This window comes from Molossus molossus, unplaced genomic scaffold (genome assembly GCF_014108415.1).
Source record: "Molossus molossus isolate mMolMol1 unplaced genomic scaffold, mMolMol1.p scaffold_m16_p_4, whole genome shotgun sequence".
Lineage (NCBI taxonomy): Eukaryota > Metazoa > Chordata > Mammalia > Chiroptera > Molossidae > Molossus > Molossus molossus.
Genome location: NW_023425377.1, coordinates 47,921,723 through 47,948,815, shown reverse-complemented (window position 1 = coordinate 47,948,815; position 27,093 = coordinate 47,921,723). Strand labels below are relative to the sequence as shown.

The 27,093-nt window shown below is 55.2% G+C and overlaps 2 protein-coding genes across 4 annotated transcripts; one reads left to right on the top strand and one right to left on the bottom strand.

The window, feature by feature from the left end:
* The first annotated feature begins 1,035 nt into the window (after positions 1–1,035).
* Positions 1,036–15,903, top strand: DBN1 (drebrin 1). Of its 3 annotated transcripts, XM_036240243.1 has the most exons (15): positions 1,036–1,266; positions 6,723–6,778; positions 7,339–7,451; positions 7,625–7,699; positions 7,792–7,938; positions 8,065–8,142; positions 8,404–8,555; positions 8,661–8,724; positions 12,092–12,151; positions 12,240–12,363; positions 13,099–13,236; positions 13,574–13,744; positions 14,144–14,862; positions 15,185–15,287; positions 15,454–15,903. In XM_036240243.1, exons 1-15 carry the CDS (start codon positions 1,181–1,183, stop codon positions 15,519–15,521), a joined length of 2,154 nt encoding a protein of 717 aa, XP_036096136.1. In that variant the 5' UTR covers positions 1,036–1,180; the 3' UTR covers positions 15,522–15,903. The 3 variants fall into 3 exon arrangements, with proteins under 3 accessions (XP_036096136.1, XP_036096134.1, XP_036096135.1); XM_036240241.1 differs by lacking the exon at positions 13,099–13,236; XM_036240242.1 differs by lacking the exons at positions 12,092–12,151; positions 13,099–13,236.
* A 699-nt stretch (positions 15,904–16,602) lies between these two features.
* Positions 16,603–17,999, bottom strand: PRR7 (proline rich 7, synaptic). Its single transcript, XM_036281882.1, has 2 exons — positions 17,332–17,999; positions 16,603–17,156 (listed from the first exon to the last, which is right to left on the bottom strand). The coding sequence occupies exons 1-2, from the start codon at positions 17,753–17,755 to the stop codon at positions 16,759–16,761; spliced, it is 822 nt and encodes a 273-aa protein (XP_036137775.1). The 5' UTR covers positions 17,756–17,999; the 3' UTR covers positions 16,603–16,758.
* Between the last annotated feature and the right edge of the window lie 9,094 nt (positions 18,000–27,093).

Here is a 27,093-nt window from a genome sequence, read left to right as displayed (position 1 = left end):
GGCTCCAATGCTTTCTGTGCTCTGAACTCTGGGAAATAAAGGTGCCAGAAGGCTGGTCCTAGAGTGTCCCTGAAGGAGCCCTGCCCTGGGAGTCTGGGGTTAGATGTTACTTCCAGGAGGAAGTCTACTTGGGGTCCTCTGGGAAGCCTGAGGCTTGGGAGTCAAGGCAAAGAAAGGATTTCCTTGGCTGGTTCTATCTGAGAAGGCCCAGGAAGCAGCTGGTAGGGATGGGGGCTCAGCCTAGGTGTGGGGCAGGGGTGGTGGAAACGCTGGGGTAATAATGTAGGTTGGGGCTTGGAATGGTCAGAGTCAGGGATGGAGGTGGTGTGTTTGGGAACTGGGATCAGAATGGAGATAGGATAGGTGTACTGAAGAGGGTGCAGCTAGGGATGGGGTTTCAAGAATGAGGGTGATGCATGCTAATCATGGAGTTGGGAATGAGGCTGGAGCTGGGATGGGAAAGAAATGGGGCTTGATTTGGGATTGGGACGCAGATGGTAATGGACAGTGACGGGGTGGACTAGCAATGGGCCTTTCAGAAGTGGGGATGGGCGGCAGATGGGCCAGGGGGGCTGAACTGTGAATTGGGTTGCGGCTGGTGGTTGGGATGGATCAGGGATGGGGATGAGGTAGGGACAGAGATAAATTAAGCTAGGAATGAAGCTGGGCCGGACTGGAATGAAATGGATTTGGGATTTGGGACTGGGACCTGATAAGGAGAAGAATGAAGCCGGGTTTAGAGACGGATTGGTGAGGCTGGGGCTGAATTTGGGGCTGAGAAAGAGGGTGAGAGCCTAGGCTGAGGCCATGGTAGGTGAAGACTTGGGACGCGGGTGGGACAGGCCTCGAGAGCCGAGGGACAGATCCTCGCGGGCGCAGGGACGCTGGGTGAGGGGCGCGGGGGCCTCCGAGGCAGGCCGGGAAGAGTGGGCGGACCTCCCCCTGGGCCAGGCTGGGGCGGCGCTAGGACCGAGCGCGGAGGGACGAGCCAGGCGGAGCCAGCGCCCCCCGCCCCCCCCCCCCCCCGCCGGCTCCCTTCCCCCGGCCGCTGGCTCTCTCTGCTCGCAGCGCTGCAGAGGCTCCGAAGCGGCGGCAGCGGCTGTGACTGCCTCCTTCCCTCCCTCTTCCTCCATCTGTCCGTCCGTGCATCTGTCCGTTCGGCCTCGGTCCGGCCCGCAGCATGGCCGGCGTCAGCTTCAGCGGCCACCGCCTGGAGCTGCTGGCGGCGTACGAGGAGGTGATCCGGGAGGAGAGCGCAGCCGACTGGTGAGCCTCCGCCCCCGCCCCCCAGCCCCTTTGTCCCCGCACCGCCGCGCCTTTGTTTCCACCCGGCCCACCGCCCGGCTGCCGGGAAAGGTGGAGGCGATCCCGAATGGTGCGGCGTCCGGGAGGGCGGAGAGGGGCTGCCTTTGTGCGCGCCGGGGGAGGGGCCGGGCGGTCGGGCGGGGCGCTGCCGGCCCCCAGCGCCCAGAGGCCGCCCCAGGCGTGATGTGGGAGCAATGGCCGGACTCGGGACAGAGGGACGGAGGGACGCAGGATCCGGACCGGTGGCCCGGGGCTCAAGGCCCTGCAGGAGCCCATCCCCCGCCCCGGGCCCTGGGGACAGGTGTGCAGAGGGCGGACAAGGGCACCTTCGCTACCTTCAAGCGGGCGGGGACAGGGCGGGGACCCAGCTAGTGGAGACAGTTCAGCCTGCCTGACCCAGCCCGGACGGCGGGCCACAGCACAAAGGAACGCTAGGACGGGGGAGGAGTAGAGAAAGCTGGGGACCGGGGCGCCCCGCCCACTATGGGGGGGGCCTCTTGGAGTTGGGGTATGATGGAAAGACGTTTATTACCATATGGCAACCTCCCAGTGACTCCTGTTCTTCTCTCGGGCCGCGGAGAAGGCAGGGATGAAGGAGATTTCAGGGACTGGGCAGCTGGACTGGGAGATGCCAAGGACACCAAATTGCCTGCCTAGAGGGCCAGCTGGGGACCCTGGGAGGAAGCCCTGGGGCACACAAGCCTGGAGGGAGCCCCCAGTGAGCCATGAGGAGCTGAGTACATCTTTTGAGCCGTTGGCCCCATGGCCCAGTGCAAGGGGCTCTCAGCTCCCTGGTTGGGGAGGAGCTGGGCTGCCTTCTTCTTCCCCAGCTATTGTCTCCCCTTGAGCTCTGGGAGGAGTGGACCATCTGCTCTGAGGCTGGAATCTCCAGAGTGGTAAGAAAGCCAAGGGGTTCCACACTGCCCCATTCAGGAATCAACCCCCCACCTCCACCCCAGTACTCATCTCTTGGGTCAGATGCTCATTCTATTCCCAGACTTCTACTCCCTCTGGCAGGCAGGAAACTGAGCCACACAGTAAGGGCAGGCCTGAGGGACTGCACTTGAACTGGCCTTACCCAACTAAGGGAGGGCATTCCAGTAGGGATACTGACCTGGGTGCTGGAGGAGGGGACAAATGGCCAGGCATCCATACCACAGTACTGCAGCACTGGCGGGCAGCCAGGCCTGCCTTGAGAGATGGACTTGGGAGACAAGCTCCCATGTTCTGCAGGTTAGTTACAGGAAAGGCCAGCAAAGCCTAAGTGGGTAGGTGGCCCACTCATTGTCCCAGCCCCCTGGGGGCTGAGGTCATGGGAGGAGCTTGGGGCAAGTGGCCAGCTTGGCCTGGTGGAGGAGCTGATCTTGGGATATGATGGGCCCTGCCTGGAGAGGGGTATGGTCCATCTCAGAAAGTCCCCTTGTCCTCAGTCTAGGGCAGTGGTTCTCAACCTTCCTAATGCCGTGACCTTTTAATACAGTTTCTCAGGTTGTGACCCCCAACCATAAAATTATTTTTGTTGCTACTTCATAACTGTAATTTTGCTACTGTTGTGTCTTAGGCGACCCCTGTGAAAGGGTTGTTCAAACTCCAAAGGGGTTGCGATCCACGGTTGAGAACCGCTGGTCTAGAGGTCCGGTCTACCACCATATCATTGTCCCTAACCTCCCAAAAGCAGAGCTCTGGAAGCTCAGTGTGGGACCACACAGTCACTGCTGGCCCACATCCTGCTCAGTAGAGGCCTGGGTTCCCATCACTGAGCAGTATCCATGTGGCCAAAGCTACTTATTCATTACTGGCATGCGTCACTTCCCATATGGGTTTTGTGTGGTACTCACACTCACACAGATGCATACACATTTGTTCACTCCCAAGGGCCTACATAGCATTTTGTAAAAACAGTGTGAAGATCACATCCTGCAGTGGGGGACATGAATACCCCCAGCTTCCTGCATTGAGCTAGGAATCCAGTGGGGTCTCAGGATTTAGGAGCAGACCCCTGCACTCATAAGCTGGAAGGAACTGTTTTGGATAAAATTGCTGCTTGGGTAAAGGGGGCTTGTCATCGCCTTCTCTTACCTTGCCTCTGAGTGGTGAGGGTGGTGGGGAGCTTATTTCTTGGTGTCAGGGCCTCTGAAATAGACCAGCCCAGTTGCTGGGAGCAGGGGACCCAGGAAGTCAATGTAGTGGAAATAGTAAGTGTTGCCCTGGATGTGACATGACTCACTATGTGATCACACAAGAACCTATTTCTTTTTGGTCCTCTTAAAAAGAAGAAGAGGGGCCCTGGCCAGTGTGGCTCAGTTGGTTGAATATCACCCCATACACCAAAGGTCACTGTTCGATTCCCATTGGGGGCATATGCCCAGGTTGCAGGCTCAATCCCCAGTAGGGGTATGCAGGAGGCAGCAAATAGATGTTTCACTCTCACATTGATGTTTCTCTCCTTTTCCCTTCCTATCTCTCTAGAATCAGTAAAAACATATTTAAAAATAAAAAAGAATGGCCGGTTTGGCTCAGCGGTTAGAGTGTCGGCCTGCGGTCCTGAGAGACCCGGGTTCGGTTCCCGCTAAGGGTGCGTACCTCGGTTGCAGTTTGTCCCCGGCCCTGGTCGGTTGTGCGGGTGGCAGCCGCTCGATGTGTTCCTTTCACGTTGATGTTTCTCTCTCTCTCTCTGTTCCTCTCTCTCCCTCCCACTCTACCTGAACAAAGAATGGAAAAATGTCCTCGGGTGAGGATAAAAAAAATAAATAAATAAAAAATAAAAAAGAAGAAAAGAAAAGACGAAGAGGGGATTGGGCTCAACTATACCTGGGATATCCAGGGCTCTTCCAGCTCTAACATCCTGAGAGTGCAATTGTCTTTTTTTTTTTTCTTCTTTTTTTTATCATCCTCACCCAAGGACATTTTTCCATTTTTTGTTCAGATAGAGCAGGAGGGAGAGAGAGGGAGAGAAACATCAACGTGATGAAAGGAACACATCGAGTGGCTGCCACCCGCACGACCCAACCTGGGCCGGGGACAAACTGCAACCGAGGTACATGCCCTTAGTGGGAACCAAACCCGGATCTCTCTGGACCACAGGACAACGCTCTAACCGCTGAGCCAAACCGACCAGGGCGAGAGTGAAATTGTCTTGAGGGATCTGCCTACCCTTAGCCTCTCACCTCAGCTGACCCTAGCATCTCCTTGGAGCTGCTACATTCCAGCTCCCACCTCACTCCAGTCCAGTTTCTCTGGCCTAGATGGTTTCTCAGAGTTTGTGTCAGTATCATAAATACCTAGTGGTGCTGCTGTGTGCTGGACCGTGGACCCAGAGAGTGAAGTGTGTTGGTTCTCTGATTCAGACATCCATCTTAACAAAGTTTAGATCCAAGGCAGTGTCTGTCTCCAAGGACTGAAGCTGATGAGATATGTATATTTCTGGTTCCCCCATTCCTGACCTCTTGTGCTGTCCAGGCCCAGGCCACCTCTGACGTTATTTGAAAGCACTGGTTTAGTGAGATCTGGGGCAGGCTCAGAAGCTTCTTCCCATCCTTTCTGGGATGCGGTAAGTGGTCTGAGGAGGTACACAGCTTCCTGGAGAGCTGGCATTGGAACCCTGAGGAATTTCTGCCAGAGGTGGTCATGGGGTAGAGAAACAGGTCTGGCTTTTCTGTGAAGGGAACCACACATGCAAAGGGTAGGAAATATCCAGAACTGTATTTGGCATCAGGGAGCCATCCATTGTGACCCAAGTGGGTGGTGTGGATACAGAGGTGTAGCTGGAAAGGCAGGTAGTTAGAAGTCAGGATTGAAGGCCTGCTGAAGGCTTTGAACTTAGCTATGGTTTCTGTCAGGTCAGGGCTGTGACCAGAGTCAGAAAGGTGGCTGGAGTGGGTACGCAAGGATTGAGGATGGAAAGGGCAGGGCAAGCGTTCCTGGGAGTAGCAAGGGCCCTCAGAGCCTCTCAAGACATTCATCCCTGGGAGATATGCTGTCTAAAGCAGTATCTGAAAACCAGGGTCTCAGAGTTCTGCCTTGGTTTCTCATCTGTGGAATTGAGAAGGACAGACCCTGCTTCTCTGAGGGCCCTTTGTTCCCAGTGGTGGGTTTGGGTAGCCAGACAGGTGGTGGGACAGCTGTTCTGGGAAGCAGCTGCCAGCACTGGGGCCTGGGCAACAGTTGGACCAAGAGCTCCCTGCCTCAGAGCCCACCTGTGTCCCTTTCAGGAGGGAAGGATCCTGGGAGTGTGTGTGTGTGTGTGTGTGTGTGTGTGTGTGTGTATCCTTAGCAATGACTTGTGCTGACCTCATGGGACTGGGCCAGGCCCTCCTTTTTTCTCTCCTTCCTGCTTCCTCTCTCCTTTTTCTCTCCCTTCCCTTTCTTTTTCCTTCCCTTATTTCCTCTTTATCTTTCATTTCCTCCTTTCTTTTGTCTTCTTCTCTTTCTTCCACTTACTCTTCACTTTTCTTCTCTGGCTTCCTTGTGCTCCTGTCATCCCTTCTGCCCCCCTGCCTCCTGCCTTGGCAATAGGGAAATGGGGAAGGGGCTGAGCCCTCCAGAGCCTCTGGAACAAGGCCCTTCTTCCTTGCCCCAGGCCTGTTCTCCCAAGGGGGGGTCATCAGGAGCAGACATCCATGCCTTCAGTGAAATGGATGCTGTGCCACTGCCGCCTGGGGAGAAAAAGCTAGGAAGGTGGAAGAAGGAGGGCTACTAGGTCAGCTTTCTGATGACGCTAAGGCCAAAGGAAAGGCTGGCAGTTCCAGGAGGCCAGGGCCTCAACTGGGACACAGGTGGCCTAGGGGCTGGAAGACCAGGAGAGCAAAATCACCCAGAGGCCACAATCTGAGCAAGAGTGACCTGGATGACCTCATCTACATTTCAAAGGCAGAGATTAAGGCTGGGGTCCTTTGTGTTCTGGAAACTGCTGTTGGAGAGGGCCTGTCCTGTGCTGGTTGCTGGGTTGCCATGGTTACCAGGGGATGCCCTGATCTGAGTGAGCACCAGGTTCTCCTCCCCTTCCCCTGGTGTGAGAAGAGGGATGATAGGTACCAAGGCACACGCCTGGCAACAGCCAATGGGGATGAGGAACGTGGTAGCCAGGAAACAGTAACCAAGGATCCATAGCCTTGGAATCTCCATCTCACACCCGCTTGCTGGGTTGTAGGCTGCCAGGACCAGGCTCCCAGGATGTGACACATGGGCAGTGATTTCTCCACCCCCATTTCTTAATTCCCCACCTGACCCAGGCCTCCCTCTACCAAGTCCCAGGGCTTCCCCTCCAGAAATGGTTCTTAGCCCTACTGTCAGGCAGTGAGGTCTGGGGCAGAACCCCCTTCCTGTCCTGCCCTTGTCCTCCTCCCTAGAGCTGTCCTCACCCAAAATTGGCAGCCTAAGCCTTGACAGTTTTAAGAGCCACCCCTCCCTTTCCCCAGGGCTCTGTACACATATGAGGATGGCTCAGATGACCTCAAGCTTGCAGCATCAGGAGGTAAGAATTCTAGCCATTCCTTTGCTGTTTTCTCCCACCCTCTCCTCCCCCCTCCTCTGGTTGTTTTCTTTCCCACCCACTTGGCTCTCAGTCTCCTGGCTCCTGGCCACCTCCTCGCCTGCATCCAGCAGACCCACACTTGTCTGGCAGGTGTCCTTCCTGGTCATCCCTAAGCTCCCAAGGGTGGGGGGGGGAGGACACCTGGTTTCCTATTTGATTATGAAAAGACAGCCTCAGAGAGGGGAGAGTGACTTGCCCAAAGTCATACAGCTAAGGAGGAGGGGGCCTAACAGGGATGACCCAGATCTCCCCCACTTTCCCCAGACCCCAAAGGCTCTGGGCACTAGTATGTCATGAGACATGAGGATGTGTGAAGAACAAGCAGTCCTACCCCAAATCAGTCCCTGGAGATTCAAAGGCAAAGTTAGTGCTTGTCCGCCACTCTTTCTCACACCAACACAGAACTCAGGGACCTCTAGGTTCACAAGAGGAGTCTTCCCGGCCCTTTGTGGGGTAAGAGTTAGTAGATGGGAGTCCTGACACCCTCCTGATTTCCCCAGATGGGGGCTTGCAGGAGCTCTCGGGCCACTTTGAAAACCAGAAGGTGATGTACGGCTTCTGCAGCGTCAAGGACTCCCAGGCTGCTCTGCCAAAATACGTGCTCATCAACTGGGTATGCAGCTGTGGGCTGGGGAAGGGAGCTGAGACCCTAGAACAGTTACCCTCCACCCTGCTCCACCCACTGACACCTCTGGAGAGAATACCACTACACTCCTGGGAAGAGAGCCCAGGGCTGCTGTCCATTCTTGTCCTCTCCCAACCTCCTCTTTTTTGGGTACTTTGCAGGTTGGTGAAGATGTGCCTGATGCCCGAAAATGTGCTTGTGCCAGCCATGTGGCTAAGGTGGCTGAATTCTTCCAGGTGCGAGTGCGGGTGGGGCCAGCCATCCATGGTCTGTTCGATCTTGGTAGTGATGTGAGGGAGCCATACTACCTGAACACATTTTGCTGCAGGGTGTCGATGTGATTGTGAATGCCAGCAGCGTAGAAGATATAGACGCGGGTGCCATTGGGCAGCGGCTTTCCAACGGGCTGGCGCGGCTCTCCAGCCCTGTGCTGCACCGACTGCGGCTGCGTGAGGATGAGAATGCTGAGCCAGTGGTCAGTGTGTGTCCCTGCCCAGGGCTTGCCCACTCTGGCCCTCTCAGCCCTCAGCCTTTTCGGGTAGGAGGTCCCAGAGCACTCAGCCTGCTCTCCAAGCTCATGCCAGGCCGTTTGACTCTGCAGGGCACCACCTATCAGAAAACTGATGCAGCTGTGGAAATGAAGCGGATTAACCGTGAGCAGTTCTGGGAGCAGGCTAAGGTGTGGACCCCAACCCTGGCCTGTAGGCTGAGCTGACTTGACCCCATGGGGTAACCCTGGGCTTCTCTCCCCAAGTTCTCCATCAACAGTGTGTGTCCCATCCCACGTGCTTCCCCAGCTGAAAGAGTGAGCCTCATGCCTGGAAGGCTCACCCTGTTTTCCCAGATCCCATATCTCACCAGCCCTGGGTTGGGGATGGTCTGGAGGGACAGGGGACCCCAAGGCTTAGGGCCTACACTGCCTTGGCACGGGTGGTTGCAGAAGGAGGAAGAGTTGAGGAAGGAGGAAGAGCGGAAGAAGGCCCTGGATGAGAGACTCAGGTTTGAGCAAGAGCGGATGGAGCAGGAGCGGCAAGAGCAGGAAGAGCGGGAACGGCGCTACAGAGAGAGAGAACAGCAAATCGAGGAGCACAGGTGTGCCCAGCCCCACCCTGGTGCAGGCCCTGCCTTGCTGCAGGCAGGTCCACGTGGGCCCTCTGTAAGGAGTGCATGCCCACTTATGCCCACTTATCATTTCAGGAGGAAACAGCAGACTTTAGAAGCTGAGGAGGCCAAGAGGCGGTTGAAGGAGCAGTCTATCTTTGTAAGTTCTTAGCCAGGGCTCCCAGTCTCCTGGTCAGGAAAATAAGGATAGACCCTGTGTTCCTGGGCCTCTTGAGGAGATCAGTGGCTTGGGGACATTGCTGGGCATTCTGAGTACGGCTGCATGGGGTGTCATGAAGTGTCAGGCCTGCCATTCAATCATGTGGGGTCTGGCCCCTGGCTGTGTAAAGAGACCTACTTGGAGAAGCTTCTACTTTAGACTGAAAGAAGAAAATCTATCTTGACCCTCACTGATTAGGCCTGAGGGGCTCAGGTAGATTAGACATGGCTTTCTGTACTTAGGAGGCTTGAGACCTGGTCCTCACAACACTAATGCTGCAAAACCACACAAATGAATCTGGGCTGGTGCTCTGAGCATCTAATACACTGTGTGTGTATTGTTCAGAGCCACCTGTGTTCCAGGGATGCTCTCTGAACCTTCAAACATTGGGTTGTCCCATAGGGCCTGTGGATTGGCCCTTTGAAAAATCACAGTGGAGTCAAATCCTCATGCTTTAAGTTAAGGTCATTCAGTGGTGAGGTACAGTTCAGGATGGGAGGTGGGTGATACTCATCTGGATTGGACTGTGATAGGCAGATGTTGGGCCTTGGGGCATCAAAGGAGCTTCAGGGCCACACCCACTGGAGACTGGGAGAGAGCAGGCAGGACACTGCAGGCATTGGCATTAAGCAGCTATCCTAGTTTACTCCAATCACATCAGCCTCTGGATGGATGAAGATGATGTGCAGTTGGTAAGCTCCAGCTTTATTCAACAAACCCTTGCCATCACCTGCCATGTGCCAGGTGTTAGAAATACAGTGGAAAAGAAGATGAGCAAGATGAAATTAACTGATAGGTTTATTTATTTTTTAATTTTTTTCTTTATTGATTTTAGAGAGAGAGGGAGGGAGAGATGGAAACATCGATGAGAGAGAACATCAATTGGCCGCCTCTCGCATCCCCCTCACTGGGGATTTGGCCCACAACCTGGGCATGTGCCCTGACTGAGAATTGAACCTCTTAGTGCATGGGTCAGCGCTCAACCACTGAGCCACACCAGCTGGGCCATCTTAGCAATTTTTAAATATACAGTTCAGTGACATTAGTACACACACATTATACAAACATCACCACTGTTTATCTCCAGAATTGTTTTTATCTTCCATCCTGAAACTCTGTACTCATTAAACACTAACTCTCCCTTCTCCCCTCCACCCAGCCCCTAGCAGTCTACTTTCTATCTCTATGAATTTGACTTTTCTAGGTATCTCATATGAGTGGAATCATGTAGAATTTTTTCTTTGGTGACTGGCTTATTTCGTTTACTATAATGTCTTCAAGGTTCGTCCATGTGTCAGAATGCCTTCCTCCTTTTTAAGGCTAATAATATTCCATTGTATCTATGTACCACATTTAGTTTATCCATTCAGAGCAAGGGTTTTTTTGGAAAAAGCTTCTTTTTATGGGAAATTTCACATACACACAAAGTAGGAAAAATAGTATAGTGTATTATCCTCCGAACTGATCACTTATTTGTACTAATTATCAATATTTCAAGCAAAATCTTAAGGAACTAACACCATTATTTTATATTTCTTTCTGATTCCTCAACTGTGGCTCATGTGATAATGACAATGGATGTTCTAGCAGGTCAGTGTAGTGGTTTTACAAATTCAGGTTCTCTAAGGAAGATCCCATGTGAGAAACTTTGGAATTTAGAGCTCTAAAATACGTCTTCTCCTCTGATAAGAATTGCATTCCTTGTCTGAGTTCCCTTTATGCTTGTGCTGCCAGGGAGCTCCTGTATATCTGTAGATGCTCAGGTATAGCAGTGCTGCCTACACTTATAGTTGGTGTGTAGTGATCTCCTTTTCCTACCCACAGCTCTAGCTTGTTTCAGTATTGTTCACATCATTGGTAGGTGGTATACTGCTCTGGTGTTTTTTTCAAATGAGACAGAGGAACCTAGGGAGGTTATACTAGGCAGAGATTGAGCAAAAGCTGGTTGGATATACATTCTGGGGAGGCAAGGAGATTGGAGCTCCATGGGCTGAGGATCAGGGAAATTTGGGAAGACAGGGTAAGGTCAGAGGAGTTCAGGCTTCATTCTGGAACACAAAGTTGTGGTTGGAGTGACAACTCTGTTGAAGAGGGGTGCTTTGTAGGGCCATTCTAATGCACCTGACAGAAAAGATTAAGTTCTAGGTTATGTATGTGCTCAAAAACAAAGGAGCCCTCTTACTTCACCATCTTACCATCAGATTTTTCTTTTTCCCACTCAGTCCCTCCTGCCCCATTTGCCACAGGAGCAACAGGCAACACAGATTAAGAGGCTTTTGGTGTAGGTTGCAGGTTCTATACCGGTCCTGGTCGGGGTCACGCGGGAGGCAACTAATCAATGTGTCTCTCACATTGATGTTTCTCTCTCTCTGTCTCCCTCCCTCCCTTTCACTCTCTAAAAATTAATGGAAAAAATATCCTCAGGTGAAGATTAATACAAAAATAAAAGAGGCTTTTGATGTAGCGAATCCAACTGAGCAAACATGTGCTGACTCAACCTCATGCTGGCCACTCACAGACCAGTTCTCATCTTGTGTCACTCACAAAGGGTAGGGTACTTGATCCCAGAAACAGGAGATTTCTGACAGTATAATCTGTGGTGTGTGCCTAGAACACCTTATGGGGACCTGAAGAAGGAAATGACCTGAATGGGCCAGGTACCTCTTCCCTAGGAGGCATTGTCCAGGCTGAGGTCAGAGCAAGAAGAATTGGAGCTGGAGTGGGGGTTGGGCATTTGAGGAGAGAGAGAGATTCATCTCCCATATCAAGTGGTAAATGGCATGCATGTTCCAGGGGTGAAAACTATGTCATACCGATGACATTAGGTCTACATCTCAGGATGTGTGGGTAGGTCAGGGTAGAAGGGGGTTATTGGAGAGGTGAGAGGGGCTAGGTCAGGCAGTTGGAGGGGAATGTGGGCCAAGCCCAGGGGAGGAGAGGTTAATGAGGAAGCCTTAGTCATGATGCTGACATCCAGACAGCAATAATGTTGACATCCAGACAGCAATGATGTTGGCCGGGTGCTGGGATAGGAGGTTTGAGAAAACTTGGCTGCAGAGCTGGGAGCACTCCTGGATGACTGGGTGCCTGGGGTGAAGGAGCAGGAGGAGCTGAGCTGGGTGTCCAGGCTGGAGATGAGGTGGCTGAAGGCCTTTTGGATGGAGAGAAGGAGCTGTGTGATGGTGGTGAAGGGAGCAGAGGTGCCACTGCAAGCCTCTACCTGCCAGATTGTGAAGGAAACATGGGGCTGTACTCAGGCAGGAGCTCCTGGTAGGGGTGCCCAGGACAGTGTCCCTTTGGTTTCCAGGGTGACCAGCGGGATGAAGAGGAAGAGACCCAGATGAAGAAGTCAGAATCGGAGGTGGAGGTGAGAGCTGGGGGACAGGGCAGGTGAGTCCAGCAGGAACTGCCTCAGCCTGGCCAGCCTGGCCTTGATCCTTTTCTTATGCCCCCAGGAGGCAGCGGCCATTATTGCCCAGCGGCCAGACAACCCACGGGAGTTCTTCAAGCAGCAGGAACGAGTTGCATCAGCCTCTGTGGGCAGCTGCGATGTGCCCTCGCCTTTCAACCACCGACCAGGTAGTCCCAGGTCCCACCCCCAGCTGACCCCACTCCTCAGGATTTGGCCCTGAGCCTCTTGGGCACTATTTTTTGGAAGGGAAGTCTTGCCCAAGGACCCTTGGAGAAGGCAAGGTTGTTCATCAAGCGTGCTCCCACACACTGCCTCCCATGTGGCAGGACTGAGAAAGCTGGGGAAGGGGTGGTCAGTGTTGAGCTTTGGCTGAGCAGTGGGTAGTGCTAGAGGTCACCTGGGCAGCCCTGTCATGGACTAAGGCACCACCCTTGCCATAGGAAGTGGCCCTATTGGGGTTGAACCAGGTCCTGCCTGAGGGCTGTGGTGCATGTGAAGTGCACTGGCACCCTGGCACCTGCACCCAGGTTCCCTCTCAGGGTTCTCCTTGTACCTTCTGCCTCCCCTGAAGCACCCTTCTGCTCCCGGTCTGTTGGTCTGAGTGCTTGACTGTGGGGTGGTTGGCCTGTGCAGGGGTTTCAGGGGTGGGACAGGCTGTCCCTGGGTGTGTGCTTCGCAGAGGCTGGCTGCATTGGGCAGGCTCCTTGATGTGCATGGCTGGTGCTGATGGGAGTCATCTGACAGCTTGAGACTAGCCCAGCTTGGCTGAATGTGCACCCTGGCTAAAGGCAGCTTGGACATCCAGGGCCAGCACTGGGGGTGGGTGAGGCCTTGGGGCGGGGGTGGGGGAGACTGACCCTCTCTTGTCCTCTGTCTCTCTCTTTCTCTGTCTCTCTCGGCAGGTCGTCCGTACTGCCCTTTCATAAAGGCATCGGACAGTGGGCCTTCCTCCTCCTCCTCTTCCTCCTCCTCCCCTCCACGGACTCCCTTTCCCTATATCACCTGTCACCGCACCCCAAACCTCTCTTCCTCCCTCCCATGTAGGTAGCAGCCCCAGGCCTCGGCAGGGGGGTAAGGAGGGCCCCGCTTCCCAGCAGCACCCCTGCCCTTACTTCCCAGTCTGACCACTGATCTCTGGTGTTTGTCCCTAGAGCAGGTACTGCCTGCCTCTTTTCCCTAGCCATGAAGGGGGCACTGGCCCTCAAGGGCCTGGCTTACAGGGTCTGGAGTTGTGGTCTGGCCCCTGGGGGCCCTGGGGAGCTCCCAGCCCCCACCCAGACTCCAGGGAAGAGATGCTGGCCAGGCCCCGAGGTGTACAATCCTGGTTCCACCTGGCTTCCTGGCCCTCACTGATCAGTGTGGGGGTTTATTCCACAGGCAGCCACCTGGATAGCCACCGGAGGATGGCACCCACCCCTATCCCTACCCGGAGCCCTTCTGACTCCAGCACAGCCTCCACCCCTCTCTCTGAGCAGATTGAGCGGGCCCTGGATGAGGTCACGTCCTCACAGCCTCCACCACTGCCACCACCACCCCCACAAACCCAAGGTAAGTGAGAGGCCCTAGCTGTACTGGGCCTCTCACTAGTCCCTGTGCTGAAAAACCCAGGTGGCCATGGTAACAGCTCCCCAGGGATCTGGGCCACCCATCACCCAAACTGTACTGCCCTGGAGGTGGCTGTGGCAGGGAGGAACACTGGTGTGGCAGTCAGATCTACCCTCTGAGCCTCAGTCTCTCCATGGAGTGGGAATCAGGCCTTCCTCCCAAGGCTGCTTAGTGGCTTACAGACACTAGGTATAGGGGCAGCAGGGCCCAGTGGGTGCTGGAAGCCTTCTTTCCAGGAGGTCGTCAAATCTTCAGTGCATGGGCAGGGTAGGTAGGGTGGCTGCCCATGACCTTCCCTAATGGAGCTGGTCACATCTGTCTCCTCCATTTGTGCTGTAACAGAGACCCAGGAGCCTGGCCATGGCTTGGATAGTGAAGGGACCAGCAAGGAGGCCATAGCCACAGCCCCTCGGGCCTGGGTTGGCCCCGTGGAGGAGCCCCTTCAGGCACCAGAGCCTCCCCAGGGGAAAGGCAGCCCCACAGAGGACTTTATGTTCATGGTGGCTCCTGAGCATGCTGTCCTGGCTGCCCCTCTGGAGCCTGCTGGAGCCGACACCACTGCATCCGACACCCTGGCAGCTGCTGCCATTGAAACCAACATTGCTGCTGCTGACACTGCTGTTGCCAACACCGTCACCCCTGCCACTGCCAGCCTCATTGACCTATGGCCTGGCAATGGGGATGGTGCCTCCCCATCCCAGGCTGAGCCCAGAGCCCCCAAAGCACCCTCAGGTGCTGACGTCACTCTGGTGGAGGTGCCCCTACTGGATGAGGGGGCTCAGGAGCCACTGCCACCAGCAGGTGAAGTCTGTGCCAGTCTCCTCAATTTTGATGAGCTGCCTGAGCCACCAGCCACCTTCTGTGACCCTGAGGAGGAAGTAAAAAGGGAGCCCCTGGTTGCCCCACACCAGGGGGCAACTCCGCCCTCTGCTCTAGAGGAGCTGGATCAAGAGCCTGAGCAGGAGCCCAAGCAGGAGCCAGAGCTGGAGCCAGAGCTGGAGCCAGAGCCTGAGCCCCACCAGCTGACCAATGGCGAGACCACCCAGAAGGAGGGGACTCAGGTAGGGCAGGGCAGCCTAGTGGTAGGGTTGGAAGTCAAGGGCTTGAGCAGGAGGAGGCTGACCCTTTGTGTTTTAGGCTTGCAGCAGTACCCCCCCTTTCTCTGTGACCCACATTATTAGGGGGAAGTTGTATTCCATTCCCCTTTCCTGGCCCAGCTCAGCTTTTGTCCCCAAGGCATGTGTCTTGTTTCCTTGGCAACCATGGATGGAATCACTAGTTGCGGGGGAGGGGGAGATGACGACTACAGGGGCTCAGGCCTGGTAGGTCAACCCTAGTCTTGATGGGTGGGGCCACAGTAACCTGGTGCTTTCTTCCTTGCAGGCTAGTGAGGGGTACTTCAGCCAATCACAGGAGGAGGAGTTCGCCCAATCAGAAGATCTGTGTGCAAAAGCTCCGCCTCCTGTATTGTACGCTAAGCCTCCAGGTAGTGCGGGTATGGATGGTGGGTCGGAATTAGGGAGGGGATGCTGGGTTCAAGTTTGGGCAGGCACCCTTCCCCCTACATAGCTGGCACAGTTCCCAGGGGTTGGGAACACAGCCGTGGATCTGCTGGCCATCTCCTTAACTCCCCTCCGTTCCCAACACCTTAGAAATCGACATCACCTGCTGGGATGCAGACCCAGTCCCGGAAGAGGAGGGCTTCGAGGGTGGCAATTAGTAGTGGCGCCTGCCCTCAGGCTGCCCTTGCCAAGGTCACCCACCTGTGCCGGCCTCTGGCCAGATGGCCCGCCGCGCCTGTACTCCAAGCAGCTCCGCCTGGCACCCACTCCGGATTCCGGCCCTGGCCGGGGACTTGGACGCTTCCTTACCCACAGGGCCTGACTTTTACAGCTTTTCTTTCTTTTTTTTTTTTAAAAAAAAAAGTTGATAGGAGACTTGTACAGTTGACTGGTTTTCCTCCCGTTGGTAGTTGAGACGCTGTTGCAAATTCCACCCCCTCCCCGCCCCGTCCAGATTGTAGCGCTTAGTCCTCCCTGCTTAGTCCTCCCTGCTCACTCAGCTGGCCAGGGTGGAGGCCTCACCCTGTTGGGGCCTGGTGAAGGGGGAGCTCTGGTGGGTAAATGTCCCCCACCTCTTTTCCTAGTTTTATGTTTCTTGGAAAAATACCACTTTGTATTTTCTGTCCAGGGCTTCAGATATTTTGCACGAATTTGAAAACATGGCAATAAATGGCTCGCGGGTTCTGGCTCCCTGGGACCCTCTCCCTGCCCTTCTCTTGACCTCTACCTACCTGCCCCAAAAGAAGTAGCAGGCCCACCTGGGGCCCCTCCTGCTGGGCGGGTCCCAAGCCGGAGGCCTTAGGCTCCTTTCTGGTCAGGGCTATGGGTGGGGCCTGGGGCTTGGGTAGCCCCTCCCCAACTCCTCCCTTTTTGCTTGAGTTCCTTTTTCACATTCAGTAACTAACTGTTTTTTGGAAAGCACAAACTTCTGTAATGGGTCGTGCTCATGTCTATTAATAAAGAAATCCAGATCCTTTGGGCCTGCTTCTGGGCCGCCTGCCTTGACCCCCTTTTCCAACTCTTGCCACCTCCAAGGCCGCAAGGAGCGCCCTCATCGTGATTTCATGAGCAGGGAAGGTGGGGTCTGAGGCTCTTGGGGGAAGCAGGTTGACCTCAGGTTTAGTTCTGCATCCTTCAACCACTTAGCAGCTAAAAAGCGCCTTCAGCTTTCCTCCCGCCAAGGCCCAGGCACACCTGGCCACCAGAACCTTGGGCGCAAGCAGTGGGTGTCCCCTCCGCTTGTATCAAACCAGATCACACACCTTTATTATACTCAAAATGTAACAAACGGGGTAAGAAATCCCTCCCACCCCCCGCAGTCCAAGGGAAACATTTAAAAAGCCCCGCAGTCAGGCCAGGAGTCCACTGTCGGGGCTCGGGTCGCCGGGCGCCCATCTATACGGCTGTAGTCCTCCCGAACAAAGGGATGGAGACCGGCAGGCGCCAAGCTCCGTGCTCCAGCGGCTCGCGACTGCTGAGTTCCGAGTCGGTCCAGCTGGGGAAGACCCGGCGGCCGCGGTCCGCCTGCAGGCAGAGTGCAGGGCAGGGCGCCGCGGGTCGCGGGGCGCTAGGCAGGTGCAGCGCCGACGTGTAGCCTCGGTCCAGGAAGAGCGGCTTGTAACTGGGCGGCGGCTGCTCCTGTTTCTCCGCGCTGTCTCGGCGGCTCAGAAAGGGCGTGACTATCTTGCGATAGAGGCCGCGCGTGTCCGTGAGCACCTCGCTGTAGGGCGGCGGCGGCTCGGCCATCAGCACCGCCTCTTCGTAGCACGGAGGCTTGGACATGTCCGATTCCGCTGGGAAGTGGGAAGCAGCCCGAGGGCGTGAGGCCACCCGACCCCAGCCTCCCACACAAAACTTAACCAGCCGCCAACCCCAGGCCCAGCCCGCTCCCTCCTGGGTTGGGGAAATCCGTCCAGTGAAAAAGGGCGGGTCAACCGCCCCGCCCACCCCGGTAAGCCTCGCACTTACCTTGGCGCGGGTAGCTCCAAGGACGGGGCGGCACAGAGAGGTGCGGCGGCGGCGGCGGCGGCGGCGGGTGCGGCAGCGCGTGGTGGTGTGCGTGCGGATGTGCGTGTGGCTGCGCAGGCCCATGATGCAGTAGCGGGTGTATATGCAGGTGCTGGTGCGCATGCGCCGGCGCTTCTAGGTGGCTGCGGTGCTGTGGTTGCGGCGGCGCTAGGCCCGGAGGGCTCCCCGCCAGGCTGCCCTCGAGCTCGAGGGGCTCCAGCTCGAGGGCGCGCAGGTTCTGCTCACGCAGTCGCTCCTCCTGGCGCCGTTTGAGGCGGCGGCGCAGGAAGCTGCAGAAGCAGCACAGTAGGACGATGAGCCCCCAGATAAGCCAGAAACCAGCGAAGCACGTTAGGAACGTGTAGGTGCCCTGGGACATAACCATGGCTGCGGCGCGAGCGTTGGGTCCTCGTCTGCTTCACTAGACACTGGGCTCCTCTACGTGGCCCCGGGCCCGCGCCACGCTCGCAGGCGCCGCCAGAGTCACTCGGGGACCTGCGGCCGGGGGCTGCCTGCGGCGGGGCTCAAGTCGTGCGCGCGCCGGCGGGGGGCAGCAGCATCGGTGCCCGCTCCTTCCCATGGTGCCGGCGGGCGCGCGGTCAGGCCTCACCCGGGGCCGCGCGGGACCTATGGGACAGACACAGGCACAGTGAAGGCGCTGCAGCCCCCGACGACTTGCCTGTACCCTGCTTAGTCCCCGGGAATGCCTCCTTTGCCGGAACCTCCGCACTCCCCGGGGGGCCAGTAGCGTCACTGAGGAGGGTGACGTCATACCCTGAGGTTTTCCCTAGTAGGGTTTTCCCGGGTTTGAGATTTGGCCGCTGCGGCGGAGCCGAGGGAACCCTACGCGGGTCGGCAGGGGGCGCGCGAAGGCCAGACTCAGCCTCTGCACAAGTGAGATTCGCCACCCGCATCCCCTGGCACTGTTCCGTCGCTTGGCGGCGGGGAAAGGGTGGCTCACCTTCTAGAGCCCCACAAGCAGCCACTGGTGTCCAGATTCACCCCTGTGCGCCTAGCAGCCCCTGGCGCTCTAAGTCTTATACCCGCTCCCACCCGTGGCTGCCCAAAGCATGGAACATCCCAGCCCGCACCGCGACCTCCCAGTTGTCGCCCCTCCTGTAGAGGGGCTTGGGCGGGTGGTTCTAGCTGCTACTGCATGTCACCTGCCTTTGTCTGCGCCGAATGCCCGCCCAGCGTGGGCTGTTCCCTCTTCCTTTTCCTCTACGCACCTCTGCCCGTCACATCCCAGTTCTTTTGCCTCCTACCCCTGCGCAGCCCCATTTAGCCCTGCAGTTCTAGCTCCAAGATATTGGGTCGCTTCCCCTCAATTCCTTTCCCTTTCCGCAGAGGGAAGGAAAAGTAGCTCGTCTTCAGTACCGCCTGGTCCCGCATCACTCCTGACAGACACCTCTCGTTCCAACTCCCCTCCACAGCCAGGGTTGAAAAGGGGAGCCTTGCATCCTAAGAGGTATGTAGGAGGGAACTCTGATTGCTGAGTGACACGTGCCAGGCGACTGTTCATCACACCCACAGAAAAGAAATGAGCCCTTCTTGAATGCCTTACACCCAGGGGCTTTCATATACAACCCTTTGGGGTAATGTAATTATCCTTGTTTTACAGATAAGGAAGGGGGAAGCAATTAGCTGTGTAGATGGCAGGTGGCAGTGCTGTAATTTAAATTCAAGCCTGGCTATAAAACCCTAGCCTGGGGTGGAAGATTGCTGCTGCCTATGCTACATTGTAGGCTTTTTCCAGGAGCCTCATGGATACCCCTATCCTCAGCATGTTCAAGGCACATAAACATTCAGCTCTGGAGGCCATGGTAGGCCTGAGCCCCAAGCTGGGGGCTCCACATCAAGCCATCTCAGATTGGTCTGGCAGCAAGCTAGGGGAAGCCAGTGCAGGCCACCCCAAGGGGGCTCCTGTCAGACCACACAGCTGCCTTGTGCCATGTGCCACTTGGTGGCTGTGCCAGCCCCTTTCTCCTGGGCCTGCATTCCAGAACAGACAATGGCAGGAACAATAGCTCCACCCACCCCCTCCGCGACCCTGCCTTGAGGCTGCCATGGTGACTGAAGCAGCCCAGATAAAAATATGCTGCCAGTCACTAGGAGTTAACTAAATCTGTTCTTCTTTTCCTGAGCCCACCGGAATTTTCAGGAATGCTCTGAGGAAGTTGTTACTAACTAGGGGGCCCCTTGGCCTGCAGAGTAGGAACAACTCTGGGTCAGAAAAAGCATTTCTGGGGCTGGAGGTGATGTTGAATTAGAAATAGAAATACCTGCTCTGGCCAGTTTGGCTCAGCAGTTACAGCGTCGGCCTGAGGTCCAGAGAGACCCGGGTTCGGTTCCCGCTAAGGGCACGTACCTCGGTTGCAGTGTGTTCCCAGCCCTGTTTGGTCGTGAAGGTGGCAGCCACTCGATGTGTCCCTTTCACATTGATATTTCTCTCTTTCTTTCTCTTTCTCTCTCTCCCTCCCACTCTATCTGAACAAAAAATGGAAAAATGTCCTTGGGTGAGGATAAAAAAAAAGGAAAAATGTCCTCGGGTGAGGATAAAAAAAAAAAAGAAATAGAAATACCTACCAAGGCCTGTCTACTGTATGTCAGGCCTTGTTCTGGGCCCTTTCCATGCAGAATCTTGTGTGATCTTCAACAGTACTTTCTCACTAGGCAGTCCATTTGATAGAGGAGGAGTCCAGCTCAGAGAGGAAAATGAACTTGCCCCAGGTCACACAGCTAAGATTTACCCTGAGTCTGAATCCAAAGTCTGTGTCAAAACACCTTCCCCTACATGACAAGTGAGCTGTAAGTGAAAAGCCTGGTGCACGTAAGCCTGTACATGAGGACTTGGCAGCCATGGGGACACTGGGCAGACTGGCCAGCTTGTAGCCAAAATGTGCCTTCCTGTGCCTTCCCACCAAGGTCCTGGCCTTTCTGGCCATGAGCGCACAGCTCAAGAGTGGGAAAAGGCTACAGGGTGAAGAAATGGGATGGCAGCCCCAAGATTAAGCAGGAAAAAAGGACAGAGACCCTGCCCTCAGTGGCCCAGCACAGCTGGCTGGGCATTATGGCAGTTTGGGGCAGGCCACACCCAAGAGCAGCTGAGTGCTGCTGTGGCCCCTCAGCCAAGAAGCAGGAACCACTGCTGCATTTGAGACTATGCCACTGTGTGTCCATGAGAGGAAGTCTCACAGCTGAGCTGGCCTTCTGACCCTACACTAGCACCAATGCTCAGTTTGAGTGGGCGAGACCCTGCCTGAGGCTTGCCTCCTGCCCAGCATCTGGCCCACAGGAGTTGCTCAATCCATCTAATCTAACCCCCAGTAGGTGCTCAATCCATCATCATCAGGTCAGTCATGCAGGTCTTTCCAACTTCACTTCCTGACCAAGTGAATAGGCCAAGCTGCTCAAGGGCTCCCCAAGGAGCTGTCCCTTTGATCCTTGGGCCTCTCATGCTTCCAGCAGACCCTGCTGTGGCCTTGTACACAGCCACCCACCTTCCCCAGCCTCTCCAAATCGTTCATAGCCAATACCTGCTCCGTGTCAGACTCCGGCTGTGCTAGGAGTGGTACGTACAGACAGACTCATCCTTACGTCTGCCATTTTATGATTTGTTTCCTCTTTCTCGTTTCTTACCTCTATGCGGGTTATTTGAACATTTTTTAAGATTCAATCTTGATTTATTTGTAGAGTTTGTAAGCATATTGCTTTGCACAGTTTTCTGAGGCCATATACTCACTGGGAGCACAGTAGAGGGGATGAAAGACAGGCCCAGGGCAGTGGGTTTCTTAAACTACATGTTGCCTCAGTCTCCTCCTCGATGACCATGGTGAAGATTGAGCTAATCTGTGCAAAGGGCTTGGAGATGCTCAACAAACATTAGTGTTTCTCGAGGCTTCTGAGCTAAGGATGCAGATGTGTGTGTCCCCAAGGTGCTCCCTGCCCGAGGGTTGGACACCACAGGTCATTCTTGCAGTTATCCTGAGACCTGCGTTAGCATTTTCCCCATTTAACAGATGAGAACACTTGGCTTAGAGAGATTAAATGACACCCAAGGTCACCTAGATCTCTCATTCTGGGCCTAGTGTACCCCTGCGGGCACCATCCACACTGCCTCTCCTCATGAAGAACCCAAGCTCCCCAACCTCAGACCCTAAAGATCTGCTACTGGGTCCTTTACCTCAGCAAAGGGCCCACTAGTTACTATATCCACCAAATCCTGTTTTGTTTTTACCCTCAGTGTAGTGTGTCTTCATCTGTCCACTTCCTTTGGTCCCCCTGCCACTGCCTTGGCCAGGTCACCAGCACCTCTCACCTAGTCCCTTATTACTATGGTTGCCACCACTGTCTCTACTTCTGCGCTGTGTTTCTGCCCACCCTACCCACTCTCCATTTTCCCCAGGCTGCTTCTGGCCTGAACCCTCCAACAACTCCTCACTGCTTCAGAGACAGCCCAGCTCTTTAACACAGTTAAATGGGAGCCTCTCAAACTGGAGTAAGCATCAGAGCCACATGGAGAGCTTGTTAAAACAGAGTTCTGGGCTCCACTCCTAGGTCTGGGATAGCGCCTCAGAGTTTGCATCTCTAACAAATTCCCAGCAAGAGCTGGTATTGCTGGTCCAGGGAGCACATTTTGAGAACCAATGACCTAGATCACGACTTCTAAGATGAGCTCCTGCCAAGGCCTCTTCAGCCTTACCTCTCAGGGCTCCTCGTTTCCATTGTGCACTGCCTAAAGTTCTGCTTTCTCTGAGGGGCCTGCAATACAGCCTCACAGCTCTTGCCCCAGTGCTCACTACTGAGCCTCACGGCCTCACTTGTCACTTCCCTGGACAAGTCATTCCTGAACCACCTCACTCCTCAGGATGGATGAGAAGTCCAGTGATATCACAGTGTGCTATAGTGGCCTGGGTCCAACATCAGAGGCTGCATCTGTCTTGATTACCTGGCACACAGTAACTAAAAAATCACTTATTGAAGGAGTGACTGGAGTTGTCCAGTTAACTATTTGGTCTTTCAGCTGTAGGGAAAAGGAACACCTCAAGAACTGGGTCTGCGTCCAATTCATTCCTAGAAAATGTCTGCCATTCATCAAAATGTCCCTGAGGGAGAAGCCTTCACCCAGCTCTCGGTCCTTGCAAGGTGTTTTATAAGCAAGCTGAGGACCATACATCTATGTAAATAAGAGGAAAAGACTTAATGTTAGCATTTGACAGGGACTCTGGTGTGGGCAGAGGAAACCCCAGGCAGCTAGGGTTCTGGGTCATGAGGTTCCCTGCATGTGAAGCCAGAGCTACTAGTCAAGTGAAGGGACAGGGATTCAGACCAGAGGACAGAGGAGGGAGGGAGGAGTGTATTTGAAGAGTGAGGGTGGGATGGAAGAAGGTGGCGGCAGGGCGTGGGAACAGGTAGAAGAGGGTAAATGGGGGATAAATGGTGATGGAAGGAGACTAGACTTTGGATGGTGAATATACAATACAATATACAGATGATATATTATAATTGTACACTTGAAACCTATATAATTTTATTAACCAATGTAACCCCAATAAATTCAATAAAAAAGAAAGTTAAAAAAAATAAAAATTCTTTATACAAAAAAAAAAGAAAGGGGCTTCTAACCCATCCTGTGTGCCCTGCACATGCAAAGCTCACTGCTAGCCTCTTTACATTCAATTTCTCAGTGACAGCCAGAAGGTGGCTGCTGCCATCCCCATTCTACAGACAAGGAGCTGGGGCTAGCTCAGGCTCACATTGTGAAGCCCAGGTGATTGCAAAGTCCACTGTACTGGCAGAAAGGGCATTTCAAGAAGGCACTGGTGACAATTTGACACTCCTCCCACGCCAAGACAGATGAACTCAGTCCAGAGAGAGAGATGATGGGAATTATCCAGGTGCCAAAGTCAGCCAGGCATGGAGCTCGCCAAAACCTCCTTTCCAGCTAAGCCAAGATACTGGCATGGCACCCGTACCTTGTAGGTAGTATCTCTGTAACCCAGCCCTGGCACTGGGCCAGGAATCCAGGGCTTGGGGAACTACAAACAGGACAACAGAGACTGGAGCCCCAGGGGGATTGTGCGCACAGAGGCCTTACTTGGGTCAGTATCTACTATACTCAGATCTGTCCTTCCAAGGGAGTTGACCACACCTTGGGGGTAAAGGGGAGAATAGGATCCCCTCTTGTGAGGGTCAGCCTGGTGTAACACACAGAGCACTGAAGGGGGAGACCGGAGTTCCAATTCTGCCTCTGCCCTGCCGGGGCTGTGTGACCAGATCCCAGCTATTTTCATGCCTGAGCTAAAGGCTCTTTACCTATAAGACAGGGATGATGAAACCTGCCTGGCAGCACAAAAGAGGAACAAAACTTAGGGAGATAAAAATACTTCAAGACCAGCATTCACAGTTGCATGTGACAAACCAAATGCCAGCATCTTGCAACCTGAAGAGGCTCAAATGTGGAAACCAGACCATAGAACTAAGTCTACACAAGCCTGGGGATAGTCTGGCAAAAAGTGCCATTACTTTACTGTGGACCAGAGGTCTCAGCCGCATAACACATATGCTGGACAAGGTTCACGGATGTGTTTTGTTGGCCCACAATTAATTTTTTTAAATAGTCTAATCTAATTAGTTGCCAACATTTAAAATCCAGGAGTTTTTACTTGAAAGTCTGGATTTCTGGCTCATCTTGAAAATTGGATAATCTGGTCATACCTAGACCACATTCTCACTTTGACCGCAGCCAAGTAGCTCCCTGGCACTCCTCATTCCATTGCCCTCTGGGCCCTGGAGGCATCTGGATCTCCAATCACTGGGCTAGACTGAGTACTTACAGGGGCCAGAATCATATGGGCCATTCTTTGCTAAATTTTTTCTCCCACAGCCAGCCTGCAAGGTGATCAGGCCTATTCCTAAGGACTAAGGACCTCAGGGGTTTCCCAGGAGACTTGAGGTACACCTCACCTCCCTGCTTGGTCTTCCCCAGAGAGAAAAAATGGAGGGAGGAAAAGAGGGAGCCAGCCTGGCAGCAGAACAGTCCTATAGAGCATCTGGGGGAGCAAGAATCTGGCTGATTTTTCTAGAAGAAGGAAAGATGTACCAAGGCTGGAAAGACGGCATTTGCTCACTGGAGGAATGTGAAAGAAGGTTAGGAAGGCTCCACTGTTCTTTCCTGTCTGGCTCACAAGAAATGTGTAGCAGGCAGAAGGGCTGTGCCAACAGAAACAGCCCTGGAAACCTAGCTCCACAATGACTGGTTGTGTGACCTTGGGCAAGTCACTACCTCCCTGAGCCTCAGGAGTCTTCAACTCTACAATGGGGACAATAAACTTACCTTGCACAACTGTTGTAAGGATTAGGAATAATGGGTGCGGAGCCCTCACCCCAGGTCTCACACAGAGTAGGAAAAGAATGAAAAGGGGCTGTGAATAATCCCAATAGGCATGGCTGTCTGTGGGAGGAAGATTTGTGCCTAATTTACGGACCACCCATCTATAGGCATCTATGCCAAGGTCTCAAATGCCCAGGGTAATGGTCATCTCTGGTGCCCAGAACACCTTCCTGGATGGGAACGGAAAGCCAAGGGTGGTGGTTTTGGTCAAGGCCTGCGGTCAGTAGGGCTGGCATCTGCTGAGTCAGGCCCAGGAGAGCTGGCTGGAGGGCCATTTCTCTCCCTAGCACACTGATGCTGAAGGGAGGTTGGGAGGGGAGCCAGAGGTCATTTCCTCTGACTCCACTACCATTCTCTTCCCAGAGGAGCTCTCCTGGAGGTCAGGGCATCTCGATGTGGCACTGGCCAGCCTTCGGCCAACCTGCATGCTACACAGCACAGTTTGGGCTTTGTGCTCAGAAAAGAAAGGAACAGGTGACCTAGACCATGGGTCGGGGCGCTCCCATCTGGCCTGGGCTTCAGCTTCCCCAGGTCAGCAATGTCCTTTCCTCTGCCCCTGCCCACGCTGCTCCCACCCCTTCCTGGAGAATGGTGGCTTGGAATGAGGAGCAGGGACCCATCAGCAGCCCAAATCGCATTTGGCACATGCCCTGGCCATGAGGATGAGGGAGGGATTCGAGCTTCTTTCCTCTCCCCTGGTAAAAAAAAATACCGCCTCTGGGGCACCCAACTCGGGTTGGACCATTTCAAAGGCAGGTGGTTGGTAGTGGCGGGGCCCAAACCCAGCCTCCATGCTTCCTCCTGCCATGGCAGACCAGGGCTCCCCGACGTTTGCAGCCACCCCAGGAGTCCTGCTGCGAAGACTGCAGCCACGTGGGAGCCAGATCTTGCTCCACAGCGCGCTTGCCCCCCCACCCCCACCTTCGATAGGTTGTGGAGGCAGGCACACCCAGATGGGCCAGAGGGGTAAAGTTCCCCCACCATGAAAGAGGGAGTCCCCCGCACCCTCTCTCCCACTGTGTCCTGGGGTTGGAGCCCCGCGTGGGGTGGGGGAGGGGTGGGACAGGGTATAGCTGCCCCGCGTTGCTGAGGAGCGCAACCCCGTTGCTGTGGCAACCGTTTCCAAGCGAACTGGTGGCTGCTCGCGCGCTCCGGTTCCCTCGCTCACTGGTGCTCTCCCTCCCTCCCTTCGGTGGAGGCTGGGGGAGGGGCTGGCCGGGGCAGGGGTCCAGGGCGACGACCCGGGCCAGGGCGGGGATCCGCCTGCGGAAAGGGGGCCTGGCCTTGGGACCATCTTCCGCCCCCACTCTGTGCCCACCGGCTTGCTGCCGCCGCTGCGGTACTCACGGGCCCAGGCATCCTCCTTGAGCTCGTCCTCCTGGCTCCGGGAGAGAGCGGGCCCTGCAGACAGAGCCCCTGGCCGGGGGGGAGGCGACGGCAGCCCCGGGGAGCAGACTGTAGCAGCCAAGGCGGCTCGGAGAGGGGCTGGAGCCTTGGGGCGCGCGCACGGGCGCGTCCACGGCGCGTCCAGAGCCCGGCGTGCGCGCGCGCGGCCGCCAGCGGAGAGCGGGGGGCCCCCCCCCCCCCCCCCCGCGCCTCGCAGCCAAAGGCGGAGGACCTGCACCCACCTGCCGCGCTGGGCTCCCCTTGCACAGGGAATGCGCTCACCACTCCGCACACCTTCTGGCAAAAGGCTGTCTGGGCCTGGCACACGCAGGCAAATCCAGTGCACACAATCGGCCGAGCACACGGGATGCTCAGCCAAGCAGCTGAGGTCCAGACCCCTCACACAGACCTCAGCCCAGAGAGCACACGCACCTCCAGGCCCTGGTCGTGTACTGACAGGCACTGCATACACACAGTAGGCAGAGGTTGGAGCAGGCAGGTACCCCAATGTGTTCATGGCCTCCTCCCAACTCAAGGCCTCTCCCACTGTGTCTCCAGCAGGCCTACAAGCCTACATCACCACATGTCTACTTAGAAATAGCAGAAGAACCTAGTGCTGGATCCATAGTGTGGTTTCCATGGAACTTGCTTAACCCCAGCAACTGAACCGAGCCCTAGTGAGGACCCAGCTGTCTAGGATGAGCCTGAACCTGGTTGTCTACTAGACTCTTAACTGGATTCACTGTTTCTTAGGGGGGAATCATTGCATCCCAGGGAAGTCAACATGGTGGACCTATGAACCCAAGTGCCCTGCTCAGTGGACAGATTTCCTTTCTGGTTATTTAGACTCCTTGGGTTTGGAGTCGGGCTCAGCAATGCAGTCCCGTAGCATCTTCTCTCTGGGAGTTGTGCCCTGATGAGAATGGGGTCTGTGACTAAGACCC